Source organism: Asterias rubens, chromosome 20 (assembly GCF_902459465.1).
Source record: "Asterias rubens chromosome 20, eAstRub1.3, whole genome shotgun sequence".
Lineage (NCBI taxonomy): Eukaryota > Metazoa > Echinodermata > Asteroidea > Forcipulatida > Asteriidae > Asterias > Asterias rubens.
The window spans coordinates 2,491,256-2,510,712 of record NC_047081.1 but is presented as its reverse complement, the minus strand read 5'-3'; the positions used below and the strand labels follow the sequence as shown (position 1 = coordinate 2,510,712).

General features: G+C 38.8%; 1 protein-coding gene across 1 annotated transcript; it reads left to right on the top strand.

Annotated features, from left to right (window-relative positions):
• The first annotated feature begins 10,032 nt into the window (after positions 1-10,032).
• Positions 10,033-16,256, top strand: LOC117304030 (prolactin-releasing peptide receptor-like). Its single transcript, XM_033788507.1, has 3 exons — positions 10,033-10,778; positions 14,543-15,264; positions 15,788-16,256. Exons 1-3 carry the CDS (start codon positions 10,535-10,537, stop codon positions 15,887-15,889), a joined length of 1,068 nt encoding a protein of 355 aa, XP_033644398.1. The 5' UTR covers positions 10,033-10,534; the 3' UTR covers positions 15,890-16,256.
• The last annotated feature ends 3,201 nt before the right edge of the window (positions 16,257-19,457 follow it).

Below are 19,457 nucleotides of genomic sequence, written 5' to 3'. Positions count from 1 at the left end.
GCAAATACAATACAAAGGCAGTGGACACTATTGGTAATTGTCAAAGACCAGTCTTCTCACCTGGTGTATCTCAACATATGCATAAAATAACAAACCTGTGAAAATTTGAGCTCAATCGGTCGTCGGAGTTGCGAGATAACTATGAAAGAAAAAACACCCTTGTCACACGAAGTTGTGTGCTTTTTGATGCTTGATTTCGAGACCTCAGGTTCTAAACTTGAGGTCTCGAAATCAAACTCATAGAAAATTACTTCTTTCTCGAAAACTATTACCTCAGAGGGAACCGTTTCTCACAATGTTTTATACTATATCAACCTCTCCCCATTATACTCCTTACAAAGTACGGTTTTATGCTAAAAATTATTTTGAGTAATTACCAATAGTTTTCCAGTGCCTTTAAGTGTCAAAGTAAGTTATACTGCATACTCCCATCTCATTTTCTTCAAGTAAGCTTCCACAAATATTGCGCACTAACAGCCCATAATTATTATACACGAGCGCCACCTCAAAGGTACCGGATGGACACTATTGGTAATTGTCAAAGACCAGCATTCTCACTTGGTGTATCTCAATTATGCGCTTAAAATAACAACGAGCAATTGAGAGCTGTTGGTAGTATTTTAAATAACAATGTGAGAGACGGATCCCTCTGAAGTAGTTTTTGAGAAAGAGGTTATTTCTCAGTCAAAATATAAAGACCTCAGGCATTGAGCCTTTTTTTAAGCATCTAAAAGCACACAAAGTTGTGCAATAGGGTAGATTTGTTTCCATTATTCTCTTGCAATATTGATGACCAATTTAGTCAAAGTTTTCACACGTTTGTTCTTTGTTGGGATATAGACCAAGCGAGAATACGGGAGTTTGACACTTTCCTTGCATGGAGTGCAAGCGCGACTTTAATTAAGGCTAGCTCGGGAGTGGCTGCACCCCCATCCATCCATGCAATTATTTCATTATAAATGCCTACGTGACGTTGCTATGGATGCTTGAATACAGTGTCAGTGAGAATGGCCCAAATTGTTTGCCTTTTTTAAATAATTAACCAGTAATAAATTCATAACATCATTTTCAATGCCTCAGAAAAAGGTGTATTTTTTTATCGTGTTTAACCATCACGCCTGCTGGATGTAAAACCTTCTTTGAACTACCTTCAAGAGGAGAGTCGTTAGATATAACTTTGTTTTCTGCAAGCATTCACTGTTTCAGCTGGTAACCTCTTTCCAATTTCTGTTCTTGTGTTATGTTTTGTATTTGTATTTATTTATTTATCTATACTGATTAGGGTAGATGGCCTTTTAGCTTTCGATCCAAACCGGACCTTCTTCAGAACCATAAAACAAGTACAAACAAATACATATCCATTTTATAGAAAAAAGAGAGGAGAAAGGGATTAAGGGAAGGATCCAGAAAGAAGCGGGAAAATAACAGCCAATCAAAGTTTCTATTTCAGAAACAATTGGTGGCTATGAACCATTAGGAGTGAAGTGGCGAGGACAAAGGATGTGTAGTATGAAAGACTGGATTGCTGGACCATAAAAGTGGTAAATGCATTGTTCGATAACAATGCAGGGAAACATTTATTGATCTATAAATATAAATAGCGTTGTTGTCGTAGTACTTACTATTTTGATGAACAGACGCAGTTCATCAAAATAATAAGTACAATAATAATAAGTGTGTTTTTATAACAATAATAAGTTTTTTGTTTACGGGTGTACTTTTCTTTAAACTGTTCACTTATTGTCTGTCATTTTCTTAATCTTTTGCAATTTTTACTGTCATGCGCCCTCGAACAGGCTGGTCCTGGAGAGAGCGCAATATAAGATCACTAAATTATTATTATTGTTATTATTATTATTATTATTAGTTCTGACAAGGGCATTATTCCATATCAAGATAACATTATTGAAATGCTCCACTATAGACGTAAACATTATTTGTTTACGTCCATTTTAAAGGCACGTGACATCTTTGGTAATTCTCCACTGGTGTATCCTAACTTTTTCATAAAATAACAAACCTGTGAAATATTGAATCAACATGTCTTTCAGTAACCTCTGTAAACACAACATGAAGTCATTTCTATATATACAGCATTATTATTTCCGTTACATAATCGGCTTTTGCTAACAAACACAGTTGTAAGGACTTTATGTAGTTCATCTTATACATAAACTTACAAACCTGTAGAAGTTTGAGATCAATTGGCCATCTGGGTCACGAGAGAATTGAAAAACCAATTACAAATTTTGCATTGCATTGATGCCAACAAAATGAACAAAAACGTTAACTGAGCGATAAACTCCGAACGCAAAGTTAGATTATTTATTTCTCATCATATATTATGACATTTCAGACAGAAATATTTCAAGCACAAGGGATGTTTTCTACTATCATCATCATTAGACCGTGTAAGTTTTATGTAAATCTTCACGGTTTTTGTTTCTTACCAATTCAACGTTCCTTTAAATCCTTACATATACTTCTTTTATGCAGAACAGATTTCCAGTTTGAATCCTCAAAAGAACTATCTTCTTTTCGTGACAACCTCTTCTTTGTGATGAGCTCTTGCCCTTGAAATATTGACCTTGAAATAAAAGGGAGCGCCAGTCTTTGTCGAAATGGAATTTGTTTTTATACATTATGGGATTTCTTCATCTGCTTCGTTCATTCTCAAACAAAAACCCTATACCGGGTTTTGTGCTTCAAGGACCGCGTAGAAACATGGCTACAAACACGATCTCTAAAGCACCGTCTACAAAGAAGAGCACTCTAGTCTTATTTTATGTTTTCGTCTTCTTTTGGATAATTTAAAGTAAAACGTTTCAATGAAAACTGTGTCAAGTGAGCATGCCGAATGCTTCTCAGATTGTATGGAATATTCTCCATGCGTGGATATCTAGTTAAAAAGAATGACATTATGTGTTAGTCAGTATTAGCATTGAGCCAGACAAAAGCCTTGCAAAGCTATTGTGTCCATTTTATCCGTGCACAAAAATATTCGCCATAAAAATTACCTTAGCCGTTTAACGAGAGGCATTTATTGTTCCCATGAGAACTTGTACTTTTATACAAATATTACCGAAAGGGTAAAAAATTGTGCATACACATTAAGCCATGGCTATCTTTTAAAATTTGAACTACGATTCCAGTAATTTACTGCAAGAATCTTGAGAAATTGGATTTCAGCAAACTCGGGCGGTGCAGGGACTAAAGGGTTAAAGTGCTTTTTTTCAGCCAGCCTCTGTCTTTTATTACGGATGTTCATGGTTAATGTACCACCGGTGTGACCGACCTGGGGCCGATTTCACAAAGCAATAAAATTCATCGCAAGACAAATTTTCAGTATCACCATAGAGATTTGTATTGTGACATCACACTTTACTTAGCAACTACGATTGATTTGAAGTTACGATCAATTTGAGACCTTTGTGAAATCGGCCCCTGGTTCCTTCTATAAATGCACAATAACGCAACAAAAACTTATCGAAGAAGCTACATACACAATGTCTGAAAAGCAAGAGAAAAAGAGAAAAGCTTAAAGGAACACGTTGCCTTGGATCGGACGAGTTGGTCTATGAAAAGCGTTTGAAACCGTTTGTTATGAAATGCATATGGTTAGAAAGGTGTTTTAAAAGTAGAATATAATGATTCACACAAGTATCACTCGAAATTGCACGGTTTTCATTTTACGTCGCGAACTAACACGGTCGGCCATTAATGGGAGTCAAATTTTTGACCCCCATAAACGGCCGACCGTGTTTCGTCGACAGGGTAAAACGAAAACCACGCAATTTCGAGGCATATTTGTGTAGATCATTGTATTCTACTTTTACAACATCTTTCTAACCATACCGATTTTACAAGAAACGGGTACACAGCGCTTTTCAAAGACCAACTCGACCGATCCAAGGCAACGTGTTCCTTTAAACAGTGAAGAGATGTGTTTTCAGAAGTGGAGAGATTTAAGTAGAGGACTGGATTCATGACGACGATCTAGCTTAAAGATAATGCGAGCTGCCCAGTTTTGTAAACTTTGCAGCCGCTTCATGTATGCCTGGGGAACAGATGTTAAAATGCAGTTGCAATAGTCAGGATATTTGAGTATATCAGGATGTTTGAGTATGAAGGCAGGCTTTATGCTTCTTCTGACCCATATACTTTTGCTTTTACTTAAACGTTGAACAAAGTGACATGTATAATGCATCTCTTTTGAACTCCTTGCCTATGTTTCCTTCCACCCGACAACATGACTGTTTTAATAGGAATATTTTAAGTTCTACAAGTTCCCCAGATGTATTTTCATCTCAAGTATTTCATCCTTGATACCAAGAGTGGCTCATAGCCCCGTTTGAGGAGAACTAGCATACAACGGGGGAGATGAGAAAAGAAGAAGAAATGATTCCGATTGTAGCTCGTATATGTTTTAACCACTCATAAAATAATGAAAAATAAACCTTTTTGAACCATTCGATTATTTGATCCTATACAAGTAAGTTTTCAAGCCATTGATTTTAAAGATGCTAAGTCAGATTTTTGGCCGATTTTATCCATGAAATGCTTTACTTTTTGAGAAAAAATTAAACAATATCAATTCTCGATAGCGAGAATTACGGATTTGTTTTAAACACAATGTAATCACACGGCGAAACGTGCGGAACCAAGGGTGGGTTCTCCCGTTATTTTCTCCCGACTCCGATGACCGATTGAGCTTAGATTTTCACAGGTTTGTTATTTTATATTAAGAATTGTGATACGTGTACACGAAGTGTAAGCCTTGGACAATATTGTTTACCGAAAGTGTCCAATGGCCCTAATGGAATGTTGTGTTCGCTCTGCAAATAAAAGCCGTATCAAGGTTGTGTAATTAGTTTGAAGCTAATAAATAATACTCATAGCGTGGAACCTCGCAGGAAAAAGTATACAAGGAAAGCCCTGCGGCTGAAAATACACCACTGTCAATAAATGATTGTCATCTTGGGATTTCACATGCAGTAACTTTGACTGACCTACTTTACTTGTATTCCATAGAGTCTTTCTTGAAGATGTTCATGCATGTATGTATTGCTGTCTCAAATTGTGACATCCACGTCTAGGCTGTCAACTCTTCCTGATTCTACTCAAAGTTACCTGAAATTTAATTAATCAAAGCATAAACGCGTAGATGGATTGCCCATGACGTCATTAACTACCACCTTTGATGTAAAACAATGAAAATGTGTAAGCGTGTACGCGCTGCGTAAACGATTCTCAGCCAATAGATAATAATAATAATAATAATAATAATAATAATAATAATAATAATAATAATAATAATAATAATAATAATAGTAATACAGCATTTTTAAAAGCGAACTTAATCTGTAAAACATTCAAAGGCGCTGGTCAAAGAACAAGAAGAAAATTTCATTCAATATCTGTGTTTTGAGTGAGAAAATTTATTTTCTTTTTTTTCTTCAAAAACTACGTTGCCTCAGAGGGAGCCGTTTCTCATAGTGTTTTAAACTATCAACTACATTGCTCGTTATAAAGCAAGTGTTTAATGCTAAACAAAAAATCAGTAATTAGTGTGTATACATTGCTTTAACCTTTCCAAGTTCCTTCAATAATCCCATGCCACATACACGCAACAACAATCATGCCAACCGCTGTCCTTGTTCTCAAGGTTCGAGACACTATAAAACCCATCACACCCCTTTGTATGTTTTTCTTTTTTCAACGTCAAGCTTAATTATAGGCAACACTATAGAGAAAATTTATTCAGGTCATTTGAAGGTTTTTAGCTGAATACAGAGTATATTTACTGCGAAACAGCCAAAAATGTTTGTTTTTCTTCACAGTATTAGTTTTGGTTTTTACCCATACACCGATGTGTGTTATTTATTTATTTATTTTAAATCTTTAGACATACGCAATAGTTACAAGTTGAACAGGGGCTGTCAAGGTTAAAACAAAAGTATAAAACTGTCATCAAAAGATGTGTACAACCAGACCCCTGCCAACGATAAAAATATAATTATACAATATAAAAGGAGATTACACTGAAACATTTTAGAATCACACAATAGAAATCATTAAAACACAAGCAAAACCAGACTATAGAAAACAAAAAACTACACCCACAACAAAATACCGCAGCGATAAGAGGAAGGGACAACAATTGAAAATAAAAAAAAACATAGAATGGACTAAAAACCCTCAGAAAAAAAAATAAATAAATAAAGTTAGCACTGTACTCAGTACTTCCTTGAGTCCTGTGAAAAAGTATCACAGACATATTACTCGGGTGGGATTAGAACCCACGACCCTTGCAATTCTAGAGCAGTGTCTTACCAACTAGACTACCGAGGTTGCCCGGTAGCTAGAGGCAGTTCGAATCATGTGCTTTGGCAGCGGGTACCGCAACGATATAAGAGATGGTGGTTCAAGGGTCGTGGGTTCGAATCCCACCCGAGTAACATGCCTGTGATATTTTTTTACAGGACTCGTGGAAGTACTGAGTATACAGTGCTACACACATTGGTGTATGGGTAAAAACCAAAATTAATATTCTTTATCCCCGATACAAACCTAACATCTCTTATATATTTTAACAATGTCTTTAAATCCATCCACGTAGTTGCAGTGGACACCGACCAGATCTCTGGCCGCAGCATTCACGAACCCACCCCGAAGGAAACTAACGATTTGTAACTGTATTATCAATAATAATTATCGTATTCGTTATATAAAAAGTATTTTGAAGGGGAATATTTTGTATACTTTGCTCTTCAGAGAAAGGGGAGGGAATATTATTCGCATGTAATAATTATGTTAACGAAGGTTTCCATTTTATTAGATTGTTTCGTTTTACACTTCAGAAGAACATATATGAATTTTTTCCCTGAACCATAAATTTGATCTTCCCCTCCACCGCAAGAAAATAAAATAATTGGAAATTAAAATTAAGTTTGTATAACTTCTTTACTGAATTTAGAGTCTACCACCGTAGCAATTTACTTCATCTTTCCCTCCGTTTTTTAGCTACCATCATAGTCTTGCTTTTCTACATTTGACCTAGCTTCCATTATTTATTAGTTTATTGAATCCTACTTTAATATTTCAATGATATTCATTTGCTTCTACGTCTTTAAAGACAATGGACACTATCGGTAATTGTCAAAGACAAGTCTTCTCACTTGGTGTATCTCAACATATGCCCGAAATAACAAACCTGTACAAATTTGAGCTCAATTGATCATCGAAGTTGCGAGATAATAATGAAAGAAAAAACACCCTTGTCACACGAAGTTGTGTGCTTTCAGATGCTTGATTTCGAGACCTCAAGTTCTAAACTTGAGGTATCGAAATCAAATTCGTGGAAAATTACTTATTTCTCATAAACTATGTCACTTCAGAGGGAGCCGTTTCTCACAATGTTGTATACCAACCTCTCCCCATTACTCATTACCAAGTAAGGTTTCATGCTGATAATTATTTTTAGTATTTACCAATAATGTCCACTGCCTTTAACTAATTCGGTTTGTAAATACGTCAAGGTCGGCTCGTGTTCAATAGTTATTCATAGACGGCACCGTTGCAGGTACTAAAAAAAAGCCGTTGTCGATTTTGTTGGGTGACAGTAAACCGATTAAGTGAGTTTATTTAATCCTCCATTAATATGTCAGTGATATTAATTTGCTTCTCCGTCTTTAACTAATTCGGTTTGTGAACAAGTCGAGGTCGGCTCGTGTTCAATAGTTATTCATAGACTGCGCCGTTGCAGGTACTAAAAATAGTCGTTGTCGATGTTGTTGGGTGACAGTAAACCGATTAAGTGAGAATGGACCCTAAAAGCAAAAGATCGACCCCGAGCTCCTTATTATACAACGTTGAGATATAGAATTCGAGGGGCCAAAAAGAAAAAAGAAAAAATCTTAACTCCTTTGCACAAAATTGTACAGATAAAACCTGCACGGATCTAACAATCAGATATGTGGAGCAATCAGTACTTTGTAGTAAAGGCTTGCACATGTCCCAACTTCTTTGCTCTACTTACCGTAAGCAAATAAACAGCGCTTACGGAGGCAAGTTGGCAGGGAACTGTTTCCTGTGCGATGCGTAACTCCTCCATATAAATTAAACTACTTTTTATTAACCTTATGTTTATCTTATTAAATATAGTAAACTTACTGTTGGCTTCATAATTAATATATACAAAAAGTCGAATGGAATCCTGGCCAGAAGTTCCACAATACAAAACAAATGTGGTCCACACTTGTGCCTTATATACAATTTGACGCTATAGTAACGGCGCAGGGACCCGGAAGTTTTAAAGGATTCGGGTACTGCTTCAAAATGTCCACAGATTTACATTAAACTTACATGGTTTGAAGATAATGATAGTGGAAAGCTTCCCTTCAAATAATACTAACTAAGGTTATGAAAAATGAGTAAAACAAGTCACAAAATAATGTTGGTCTCAGGAGACCAACATTATTTTAGCATGTGAAATTCCCTTAACCAGTTATGATATTATACCAAAACCATAGCATAACTGGTTAATACGTTTTTACATGCTAAAACTGAGACGAAAATTATTTCTTTTACTAATTTCTCAAAAACTACAGCACCTCAGTAAGTAAAATTTCAACGGAAGCTTTCTACTATCATAATCTTCGCACTGTGTAAGTTTAATGTACATCTGTGGACATTGTGTTTTTTGTTAGGAAAAAGTACATAATATAGAACCTTTAAGATTGCAAAATAAATGACAGCTTTGACTCCTTTCTAATGAGGACTCTCCGGAGCGACTTATTAACCCGTGAGAATCTATATTACGGTCCCTCGTGAAAGTAGAAGCCTAATTAATTAATTGAAATCGATGCCGCAGTTCCGGCTCTTCAGCTTTTACTTGTCTACACTTAATAATCAAATGACTAAGAGTCGATACTCGACTCACAAACTGGAATCAGTCTAGACACGACAGGCAATATTTATTCATATTGAATAGGTAGACCTATAATAAATAGCCAATAATTGTCATTATTCGCAACTGGACGCGCTTGAATTGTATAGATCATGTAACCTTTGTTTACAATAGATGTGACCTTGTGAATTATTTGGCTTTTCTGGCAGGCAAGATACTGCACAGTTCACAATGAGAAAGTTAACATTTTATGTCATAATTTCCGTATAACTACAAGAGCTATGAAAGAAAAAGCTGGACAAGTTTTGAGATGTGCCCCCTTTCACCATATCAAAAGTTGATAAGAATGAGACACTGCCATCTCCAAAATTGCAAAATTGTATGTTTTTACGTTTTTTTTCTGTAGGCTGTGAACAACTCGTGCCTGCGGGAAGTCCAGGCTTGGTTGCTCTTTAAACATGTGATGTCACAGGTCACATCGTCAATACCCACCATCACACTTTTTAGTGTATCCGAATAATTATTGCCGATAAATGAAACGTAACTGGTATCTGTGGACTGGTCCCCGGGGAAAAGACAGTTTTGCAGAGCCAGTTTAAAGGTTGGATACAATGTACAGAAAGAATACAATGTACAGAAAATATACATGTACATGCATGGTTTAAACTGTGTCGCCATATTCACCAGAGGGCGCAGTCTTTCTACAGTGACGTCACATTTTTATTTAACATATATTATTATCCCGTCGATGAACGCAGATTTTGAGAGTGTTAAAATTGACTTGTTATAACTTTGGTGTTACCTTTTCTAATCAATTTTCTTAAAATATATCAATTGTGGAGGCATCGCACAGCCTAGCCCTGACGGCCTCACACTTTCGTTTTGTACTACAGTGACCTACAGAGGAAGAGTCCTATATAGCCATGCGTTGTGTAATAAGTACTCGGTCCATAACAATAATTTCATTGTCATCTACTACACGTTTATAAATACCATCAACCTGCTCAGATGCTGAACTTGAATTATCACCGTGTTTTTGTTACACAGAGAGAGCCCGATGTCATGATGTGAAACGGAGCTGAATTCATCCCGTAATTCAGTACAACTCTGGAGCTGATCAACGGTGAACCTCATCATTGAGCGGTCTACCCACAGACAGGGGCGCCGTCAATCGCCGCGCGTAGTCGGTCAAGTTCGCCCGTTATTGACATGGTGATTGGCTTCACCGGTGCGTACTTTTATAAAAAAAGAATCACTGAGGGTTTGGCGAGACGCAGTCCCGTCGTGAAAAGTTGAAAACGGCATTTCTTAACGGGATGGAAGTCTAGCCCGAGATTCGACATCGCCGCGTGAGGCGGACTGAACCATCAACTGATAGATTGGACCTGCGAGTGTCTCACCAAACTAGCGTCCGATTTAAATTGAGCCGCAGCAACAGCTGACGACGGTCTGCTGAAGGACATCAAAACGAAACGTCGACACCATTGTCCCGTCACTAATTGCCAACAAATACGACCAATGAGATTGAATAAGTACGATACTATGGACAGACTGGGTTTCAAATAACACCTGCATTGAGAGCGAACATCAATTTCAAACACTGTCTTGTCTAGTGCCGATATAACAATGAGTCTACCCGAACCAGAACCGGAACCGGAGCTGTCCCCAGAGCCGGAACCATGGCCCAACATGTCGTTGTTAAGTGCGTTCCCGGAACCGGAGAATGGTTCCTCGGAACCTATACCGGAAGCTGAGCCGTCATTTGGACCCAGCGTCCAGGGAGTGCTGGTGTCTCTAGCCGTGCTTATTATCATCGTAGGATCGGTGGGAAACATGTTGGTCATCATCGTCATCGGACGAATGCGTACAGGTAAGACTAATGTAGCCTGTTTATATTTCTTCACAGGACTACTTTTTTTGTTTTACAGGACTCGGGAAAGTACTGAGTATACAGTGCTAACACACGTCCGTGTATGGGTAAAATAAGACAAAATTAAAATTCTTAAAAGCCGATGCAAATTGATTTTAATAAGGGAATACAAGAGTAGGCGACGAGTTCTTAAACGGCCGATTAAAACCGGCAGGGTCGGTAGTTGAAATTGATTCCGTTATTGTACTGTTTTATTTCAATCCCAATTCTCATCTTATCTTCGGGTACAAAACAATTTGGGTACGAAATTACTTTAGGTAAGAGACAATCCAGTGGATACGAAATGGTAGGTATGAAACAACCTTGCTTCGAAAAATGTGTATACGAAACATCCTTGTAAGAAATGGCCTAGGTACGAGAAGAACAAAAACTGGTTACAACGTTACCGAGGTACGAAACAAACTTGGTTGGTACGAGATGAATTAAGTGAGAGATAGCTTGATTACTACTTGGCGTAGGTATGACACAACCTATGAGTAAGGAATTACTTGGTTACGAAACAAGCCGTGTACAGAAAGATGTACAAGTATGTATACCAAACAAATAATTTTCAGTATCTGCATTTCGGTGAGTGCCACTTTAAAGCCATTATACACTTTCGGTACAGAAAAGAAGAAAACAAAATCACAGATTTACAAATTACTTACAGTGTTTACAGAAGGTAATGTTAATAGACTTCTCTTGAATTATTATTCCATGAAATGCTTTACGTTTTGAAAAAACATTAAAACAATATCAATTCTCGATAGCGAGAATTACGGATTTATTTTAAACACAAGTCATGACACGGCGAAACGTGCGGACACAAGAGTGGGTTTTCCCGTTATTTTCTCCCGACCCCGAAAACCGATTGAGCCTAAATTTTCACAGGTTTGTTATTTTATATATAAGTTGTGATACACGAAGTGTGGGACTTGGACAATACTGTTTACCGAAGGGAAATTTATGTTTAGGAACACTGGACACTATTGGTAATTGTCACAGACCAGTGTTCTCACTTGGTGTATCTCAACATTATGCACAAAAATAACAAACCTGTGGAAATTTGAGCTCGATTGATCGTCGTACTTGCGAGATAACTGTGAAAGAAAAAACACCCTTGTCACACGAAGTTGTGTGCTTTCAGATGCTTGATTTTGAGACCTCAAATTCTAAATCTGAGGTCTCGAAATCAAATTCGTGGAAAATTACTTCTTTCTCGAAAACTACGTCACTTCAGAGGGAGCCGTTTCTCACAATGTTTTATACTATCAACCTCTCCCCATTACTCTTTACCAAGTAAGGTTTTATGTTAATAATTATTTTGAGTAATTACCAATAGTAGTGTCCACTGCCTTTAGTGCAAGCATTTTGAATGCGGTGGTTATTTCACTCTCTGGTTTCATTCAACATTTCTATCCAGTGAACTTAAGCCTTTGTAGATCTCTCTGAAAGGGGCGGGGGTGCATCTAGACGAGCATCGTCATTAGCTTCGATGAATTATTTCATCGTCATTAGCCTCGATGAAATAATTTAGCTCATACCAATTAGTAAACACAAGGGAAACTGTATTTATTCATCATTAATGATGATATTGTCGAAAACTAACGCCTTCGCATTTAATTAGTTTGAGCATTGAGCCAGATAAAAGCCTTGAAAAGCTATTGTGTCCATTTTATCCTTACACAAAAATATTCGAGAGCCGATTATTGTTCCCAATGGGAGCTTGTACTTTTATACAAACATTACCAAAAGGGTAAAAAAATGTGCATAAATATTAAGCTATCTTTTAAAAATTGAACTACGATTCCAGTTGTTTACTGCAAGAATCTTGAAAAATTGGTTTTCAGAAACTCGGGCGGTGCAGTGACTAGAGGGTTAGCTTACAACGGCGTTTGCACGTAGCCTGGAACTTTTGTCGAATCCGGGAATAAAGACAACCATTTTTAAAATTCATGTTTTGGTAATGTAGGCCCAACCAAGTCTTAAAAATCACGCATTGGAGGAAATGGATTTTAGATACACATCCACCCTCGCTTTGCTTTTTAATCTGCAAATTAAGGTAAAACCATTGTTAACCACCTACGTTCCTCCGCGGTTCCGCCGGTCAGCTCATAAGCTGGACCTTACAATGGCCGACCGGTCGCTCCGCGGAGCCCCCGGAATATTCATGTTTATTGACATGTAAATGAGCCGTCGTGGCCGTGGACATGCCCGGTTGCTATGGGTTCTTTTGTTACAAAAATCCGCGGACTCCCGCAAAATGCACGCGGAATGGAACAGCTTGGAGGTTTTGACAAGGCGCCTAAAAAACAGCAAAGTTATAAAAACAGACCATGTGGAAAAATGTAATCAGAAACAAAATGTCAGGAGGGAACATGCGAGCGCGTCACTCGAGGGAGGACAAAAGAAAATTACAAATTAGGGGCAACAAAAGTGAATTAAATTACTGATGCTTGGAAGGATGTTGATAAGAAAGAAAAAAAAAGAAAAAAGGAAAGGCCGATAAAAAAAAATGAGGGAAAGAGTAATCAAATTCCACACCTTCATTTTTCATTATGGGAAAGCTCCATCAAAGAAAGGAGCTAGAATAGAACATCCTTTTTATCTGACAACTCACACCTGTTATCTTAATGTAATTCATTTACCATACGGGTGGACCGTCATGCACAAACCACTGCAGGGATATTGACTGCCCCCAGGCAGATTAACTGCACACCAACTTGTGAAAATGATGTAGAATTTTTGATTTTTTTTTAAAACTAAACTCGGGAACTCCTTAAAGAACCTTTCTGCAACGGTGTACACTTTGATAAATAACCTAATAGTTGCATTTTATTTATTTACTTCGTTTTAAACAAATTTGTTAACCTGTTTATTCGGGCAATTTCAATCTTGATCCACTTATTTCAGTTAGGTTTGTTTTTCAACACACGGTACTCGCATGAACGAAGAACCAATATTGCTACTCCTGTCTACAACTCTTGGTTTACTCCAATATCCTTTGTTTTCATCTCAAAGCGCATAGAGACTTCTTTGTAAATGTGATATTCGCTATACAAGAATGGTCCATTACTATTATATCATTGTCATGAGGCTCGTTGCTCTGACCCTGGCGTGCAATTTCTCACTAACGAAATTCCCACTGCGGATTCTTTCTTATTAGAAGGCACATTAAGATCGCGATTTGTATAACTTATTGAATCATCTCAAGGGATATTTTTTGCCAATTATTTTCAAAGTAGCAATTTTAATCTTAAAAGTATTGAGTACAGGGGTGAAGGGGAGGTGGCGTTACAAGCAGCAAGAAAATCACCTTAGTTGATGGCTTTTGTTTAGGGTACAGACAGGGTCAGAACTAGCGGCTGTATTGTACCTGTCACGGTGCATTGAATTCAGGACCACGTTCATAATTGGGTTTGGGTGTAATCATTATTGCACAGAAAAATGTTCCTTGTAAGAGCTTCCCGAGTAAGTAAGCTTTCAGCATTGGTTTGGTTGGTGATCAGTGTCATCGTGGTTCAGTTTTTTATACTGCAGGACTTGCAATCACAAGGTTGTGGGTTCAAATCCCCCAGCTTACCGCTGATTTTACAATGAATAGAATAAGTATTGTCGGTAGCTATTTGATCACAATTTCTTGATCTGTGCATTGGGAAAGTACTGAGACAGTGCTAAGGGTAAAACTAAAATAAATCATACTTTGATTTCTATATTTTCTTTAGGTCGAACGGTCACGGAGATATTCCTGACCTCCTTGGCCGTAGCCGACCTGACCGTCTGCATGGTCTGTTCCCCGCTCCTCGTAGTGGGTATCATCGTCCATTCCGGACACACCGGGGCATCCTACCAAGTCGAGCAATTCCTCTTCTACTTCTCATCGGTCGCCTCCATCTTCAACCTCACGGTCATCTCCTTGGACCGGCACGACGCCATCTTGCACCCCATGTCTCGTCGCTTCACCCTCCAGCGCTGCAAGCCCCTGCTCTGTTTCATCTGGCTTCTCTCGGCATCCATAGCAGTCATTATACATTTCATCCCGCAGAACTTTGAGGTAATCGTCTTGGCAATTTGCTTTGTGTTCCCGTTCGCGGCCATGATCATCAGTTACACTCGCATCCTTAGGGTGGCCAAGGCCGCTGCTCGCAAAGCAACTGGTTCCGACTTGAAAAAGACTTCGACTTCGACTACGTCATCATCGGGGCCACCAAATAAGGAAAGCAAGATGGACAAGACTGTCAAGATGGTTATCATTGTCGTGGTGTTCTTTGCAGTGTCGTGGATACCTAGTCTTATCAGCAGACTGCTAAAGTACGTTGTGGTGATGACACCCGAAGCGTCAAGCTTCATGGAGGTGACTGCGTGTCTGATTGCCTACGGTGGCAGTGCCCTCAACTTCTTGGTGTATGCGTTCATGAGTAGGCGGTTCAAAGTTGGATTGTCACAGGTGAGTGTCAATAACACATCGAAAATGTAGTTGCTGTTGTTGTTGTTGTTGTTGATAGAGTACCATATCCATATCTAGTGGAGCATTCAGATTCGGACTAATATCTTACATCTGACGTCATACTGCCAGATGTATCTTTGACCTCGCATTCATTCCCACACGGAGATTCGCAGTCAATTCAAACGTACATGCACATTATTTGAATGACTCTGAAACAACATTGTGCTAGTAGTACATTATTCACACCTCGGTTCAAATATATCACAGATATGGAAAGCTGACGTCACTGCACGTTTATCCAATGAAATCATTGTATCAATGAAACCTTGCGGATAAAGACAGGGGACCAGTCTAATGGTATACATCAATTAAAGCAGTCGAACTGCTCCACAAACCAAAGGTATACTTCGCCTGTAAGCTCGCAAGGTTTAACACAATAATACTATCGATCGATCATAAACTAGATCTGTCAGTTCCCTAACCTGACTAACATTATTATTTTCCCCTTGTTTTTTTTTTGTAGCTGTTTGGATGCAGTCGATTCTTACGGAGGATCGACCCTTGCGATGGTGACATCGGGAAGACTTGTAACGCCACGGCCGCAGGTACCGTCAACGCCTCCTAATAACCGACAATAACCGACACAAGGGCAGGACCGGTACCGTCAACGTATTACCGACACAAGGGCAGGGTCGGTACCGACACACGGTCGTTTCTCCATCGTGAAGCACAAGGGCGGATCCAAAGTTTTGACACGGCAAGTCAAGAAAAACTGCCAAGAGGGATGCAACGCTGTTGTTTAATTTTTTAATATGCCAGCTTTTTTACAGATCTTTTCGCATTAGCTAATTGTTAAATGAGCTGCACGCTGGTCTAGTTAGGGATCCAACTGGTTCACTAGCTAGACCAGCATGCACCCAAATCCTCGCTTGTGTACCGAGTATGTGCGATAAGATGTTTGGTCATTGTTGGTGTCAGATGCACTTATTGTGTCCGCCATGCAATACTGTCCGCTCCGAACACTTTTGCATATGCAATCGTGTCCGGGGCTTGGCAAAAACCGTCCGGCGGACATGTACATGAGTGTACATGTATGCACTGAACCTACGTATATGCAGCATGAATATTAACGTATTTTATGATTGCAGCGAATACCCAATACGCAGTAAAAAACAAACAGGCGAACGTGTCATCCGTCGACCAAGGGCGTTTAATTTACTGCCAAGGACGGTTTTGCACGGGGCGGACACAACTGCATATGTGAATGTGTCCGGGCGGACACAATGGGAGACTTTCTGGGACGGTAGAGGGCAGCAGACTTACCGGGTAAATCCATTGTTCTCAGAATTATGCGCATGTTCAGAACTACGTAAACAATGGAAATTTACCCGGTATGTCTGCTGCCACCTAGCGTTGGAAAGTCTCCCATTGCATTAAGCAGCAGCAATAATGACCTCCGGGTAGTGTGCATAGAGGACATAATTGCATGCGACACCGGTGCTGTTTTGACTTGGATTTCACCAAGGATCCTTTGCGTGCTGAACATGTGCATTACCAAAAGCTTGACCATATAATATTATGTAAGATAGTCGTTTCAATTAGCGCTTGTTTTCTCCTTTTCATAAAATTCATTTTTGTGCAACTAAATATTTCAATAACTTTGCTTTTAACAACCAACTTATTTTGAGTGTGTCACGTATTTTGAGTGTGTAATTTGAAGGTTTTTGAAGAGAAGTATCGCGAAAAGGAGATGGAATTGGACAACACAAGAAAAGCAAGAATAGTAATTGATGCAACAGCGAATTATGTATTTTCACAATAACATACTTAGCGTAAAATGTGAATGTCTTATGCCGTATTGCGGTAAAAAATAATTTAAAATGTTGTGAGCTGCTAAAATCTAACATTTTTCTTTAAGCCAGTTGGCAATTTCTCAAGACGCTCACTCACCCTCCCCTCTGACTATTCGGCAATAATATGTCACAATTCAAGACGAATGTCAAACACAATTTCATTAATTAGACGAAGTGTAGTTTTGAGTTAAATGTATATAACTGTGCCGTGTATGGACATCTTGACGATTCCACTTTCAATTTTACAGAGTCACGTGTATGTTGAGAAATAAACTACACTTTGAGTTGGAACTTGGCTTCAAGTGGTTTGGTTTTGCTGAAATAAAAATACTTTATCGCAGTTCACTACTCTTACTCACTACTTAGGGGGTCTCAAAACGCTTATAATTGTTCTGCAATGAATAACTATTATTCGACAATAATATAGCACTGTGGAAACGCTGTATGTACAAGCCGAGTGTTATGTATGAGCCGAGTGCCGAGACGCAATCTGAACCTCAACGAACTTGTCTCCTTGTCTCTCCTTGACACAGTTTCATATTTAAGCTAATACTTTTTTGACAATTGTCTCTAAGCAGAAATTAGCAGGATACCATGTATCTTTGTACATGATACAAAGTAGTTTGGCTGGTATTCTTATTCAGGTTAGCGTAATTTTGTTGTGCTTATGCTATACTTTTTGTGCGTGCTTAAACAGCTCTATTTGCCCTTGTCACCAAGCATAGAGGGCAAGTAGCGGAAGACAGCATCCCAGCTTTGCAGATGTGATTGTCAGGGACTTATGTTCTTCCAACTGATCTCACAAACTTAATGAGGAATAGACAAGCATGAGCAAATCTCAAAATTATTCCGACCTCCGTGTCTAGAGAGAGAGAAGGTGGGGGGGGGGGGACTCCTTCAATTTCGGCATGAACTCCGTCACTGTCGCGCTCAGAAAACAACTTAAGTCGGCAGTCGAATCACCCTCTTATTCAACTTCTCTTTACCCTTTCCAATCCTACGAAACCTTCCAAATAACAGATATTCTTCATAGGATGTTACATCAAAGACCTTTTGTCAATTATTATATTATAAAACGTGTTCGATGAATAATAGTTTATGCATCCTTACGCATGCCTCAAACGAAATTTACCTTGTTAAAAATGTCCCCCGCATTACTGCACACGAAAAGGTTGTTTGACATTTTGTTTTACACGAGAGAAGGAAAAATGCATTATACTGGTATCAAAGCCGACGGACAAATTGAATTTAATAGAAGGTTTTGTTTTGTTCGGGTGTTTACGAATACGCGAAGAGTGTCTCACAAATGGACGGTCTGACATTGTATTGTATTAAAAATATTGATATTAAAACAATTATGAAAGTAGGGGCCTACATCAAATTATGATAAAACCCCAGCACCCCACGAGTGGAATTATGCACCACAATGAAAGAGTAGCTTGCCTTAAGGCGAGTTCAAGTTTGTAAATTTCATTTGAATAACAACTACATGGATTGCTAAAAGGCGATCAAATAATTATTCGCTTCAAGAATTGTGAAACAGATTATACATGGTGCGTTCGATTAGCTTCCCCGTTTCGACCCCGTGTCGACCCCGCGTTGCTCACTCGGGTGAGCCCCTGACAAGAGCTAAACGAACGACCACTCACCGCTCTCGTTGTGACGTCATGCACATGGGGCCAGCCCCCAAGTGACCCACTCCACAAGCAGGGCACTGGGAGCTGACCCGGGTGAGCCCCTGGAATTACGTCAAAGCTATTCGAACGCACCGGGGCAGACCGGGGTCAACCCAGGAAAGCTATAAGGAACGCACCCACATTAGAGCCTTGCGTATGACGTCACACTCGCAAACACAAACGCCCTCACTTAATAGGCATTTTAGATTGATAATGGACGATAGAGATATTTTGGAGTTGAACACAGGAGTGATTTCGGATTCTTAAAAAACTCTCCATGCATAAACCTATCCATGCTGAAGATGTGAGAACCGTCACATCTTGATAATCAGCAATGTGAACCCAAAACAATTGGGAGAATGGTCGGTGCGATGGTGTGCAAGTCCTCTATCACTAGCCGTGGATGCATGTATAATTCGTTTACGGTAAGTAATTCACTGGTGCGCGCACACCTTGACTATACTTCCTTATAAGAACACGTCTGGCGAACTGCAGACAATTCGATAAACTGGACTTTATCTTTAAGAATAAAGGCATGTACTTGCTTTTCAGAACCAGTTATTTCAATTAATACAATGATTTCACTGATTAAACTTGCAGTGACGTAAGCTTTCCATAATGTGTTATGATTGGTCAGAGATGATGTGGGTCCGCTGACAAGGGA

What these genes read in the sequence shown, in the direction of transcription:
- LOC117304030 (XM_033788507.1), top strand. Translation starts at nt 10,535, where the DNA reads ATGAGTCTACCCGAACCAGAACCGGAACCGGAGCTGTCCCCAGAGCCG. An exon ending in CATCGGACGAATGCGTACAG is followed by an intron (nt 10,779 to 14,542) that starts GTAAGACTAATG and finishes TATTTTCTTTAG; the next exon opens with GTCGAACGGTCACGGAGATA. An exon ending in TCAAAGTTGGATTGTCACAG is followed by an intron (nt 15,265 to 15,787) that starts GTGAGTGTCAAT and finishes TTTTTTTTGTAG; the next exon opens with CTGTTTGGATGCAGTCGATT.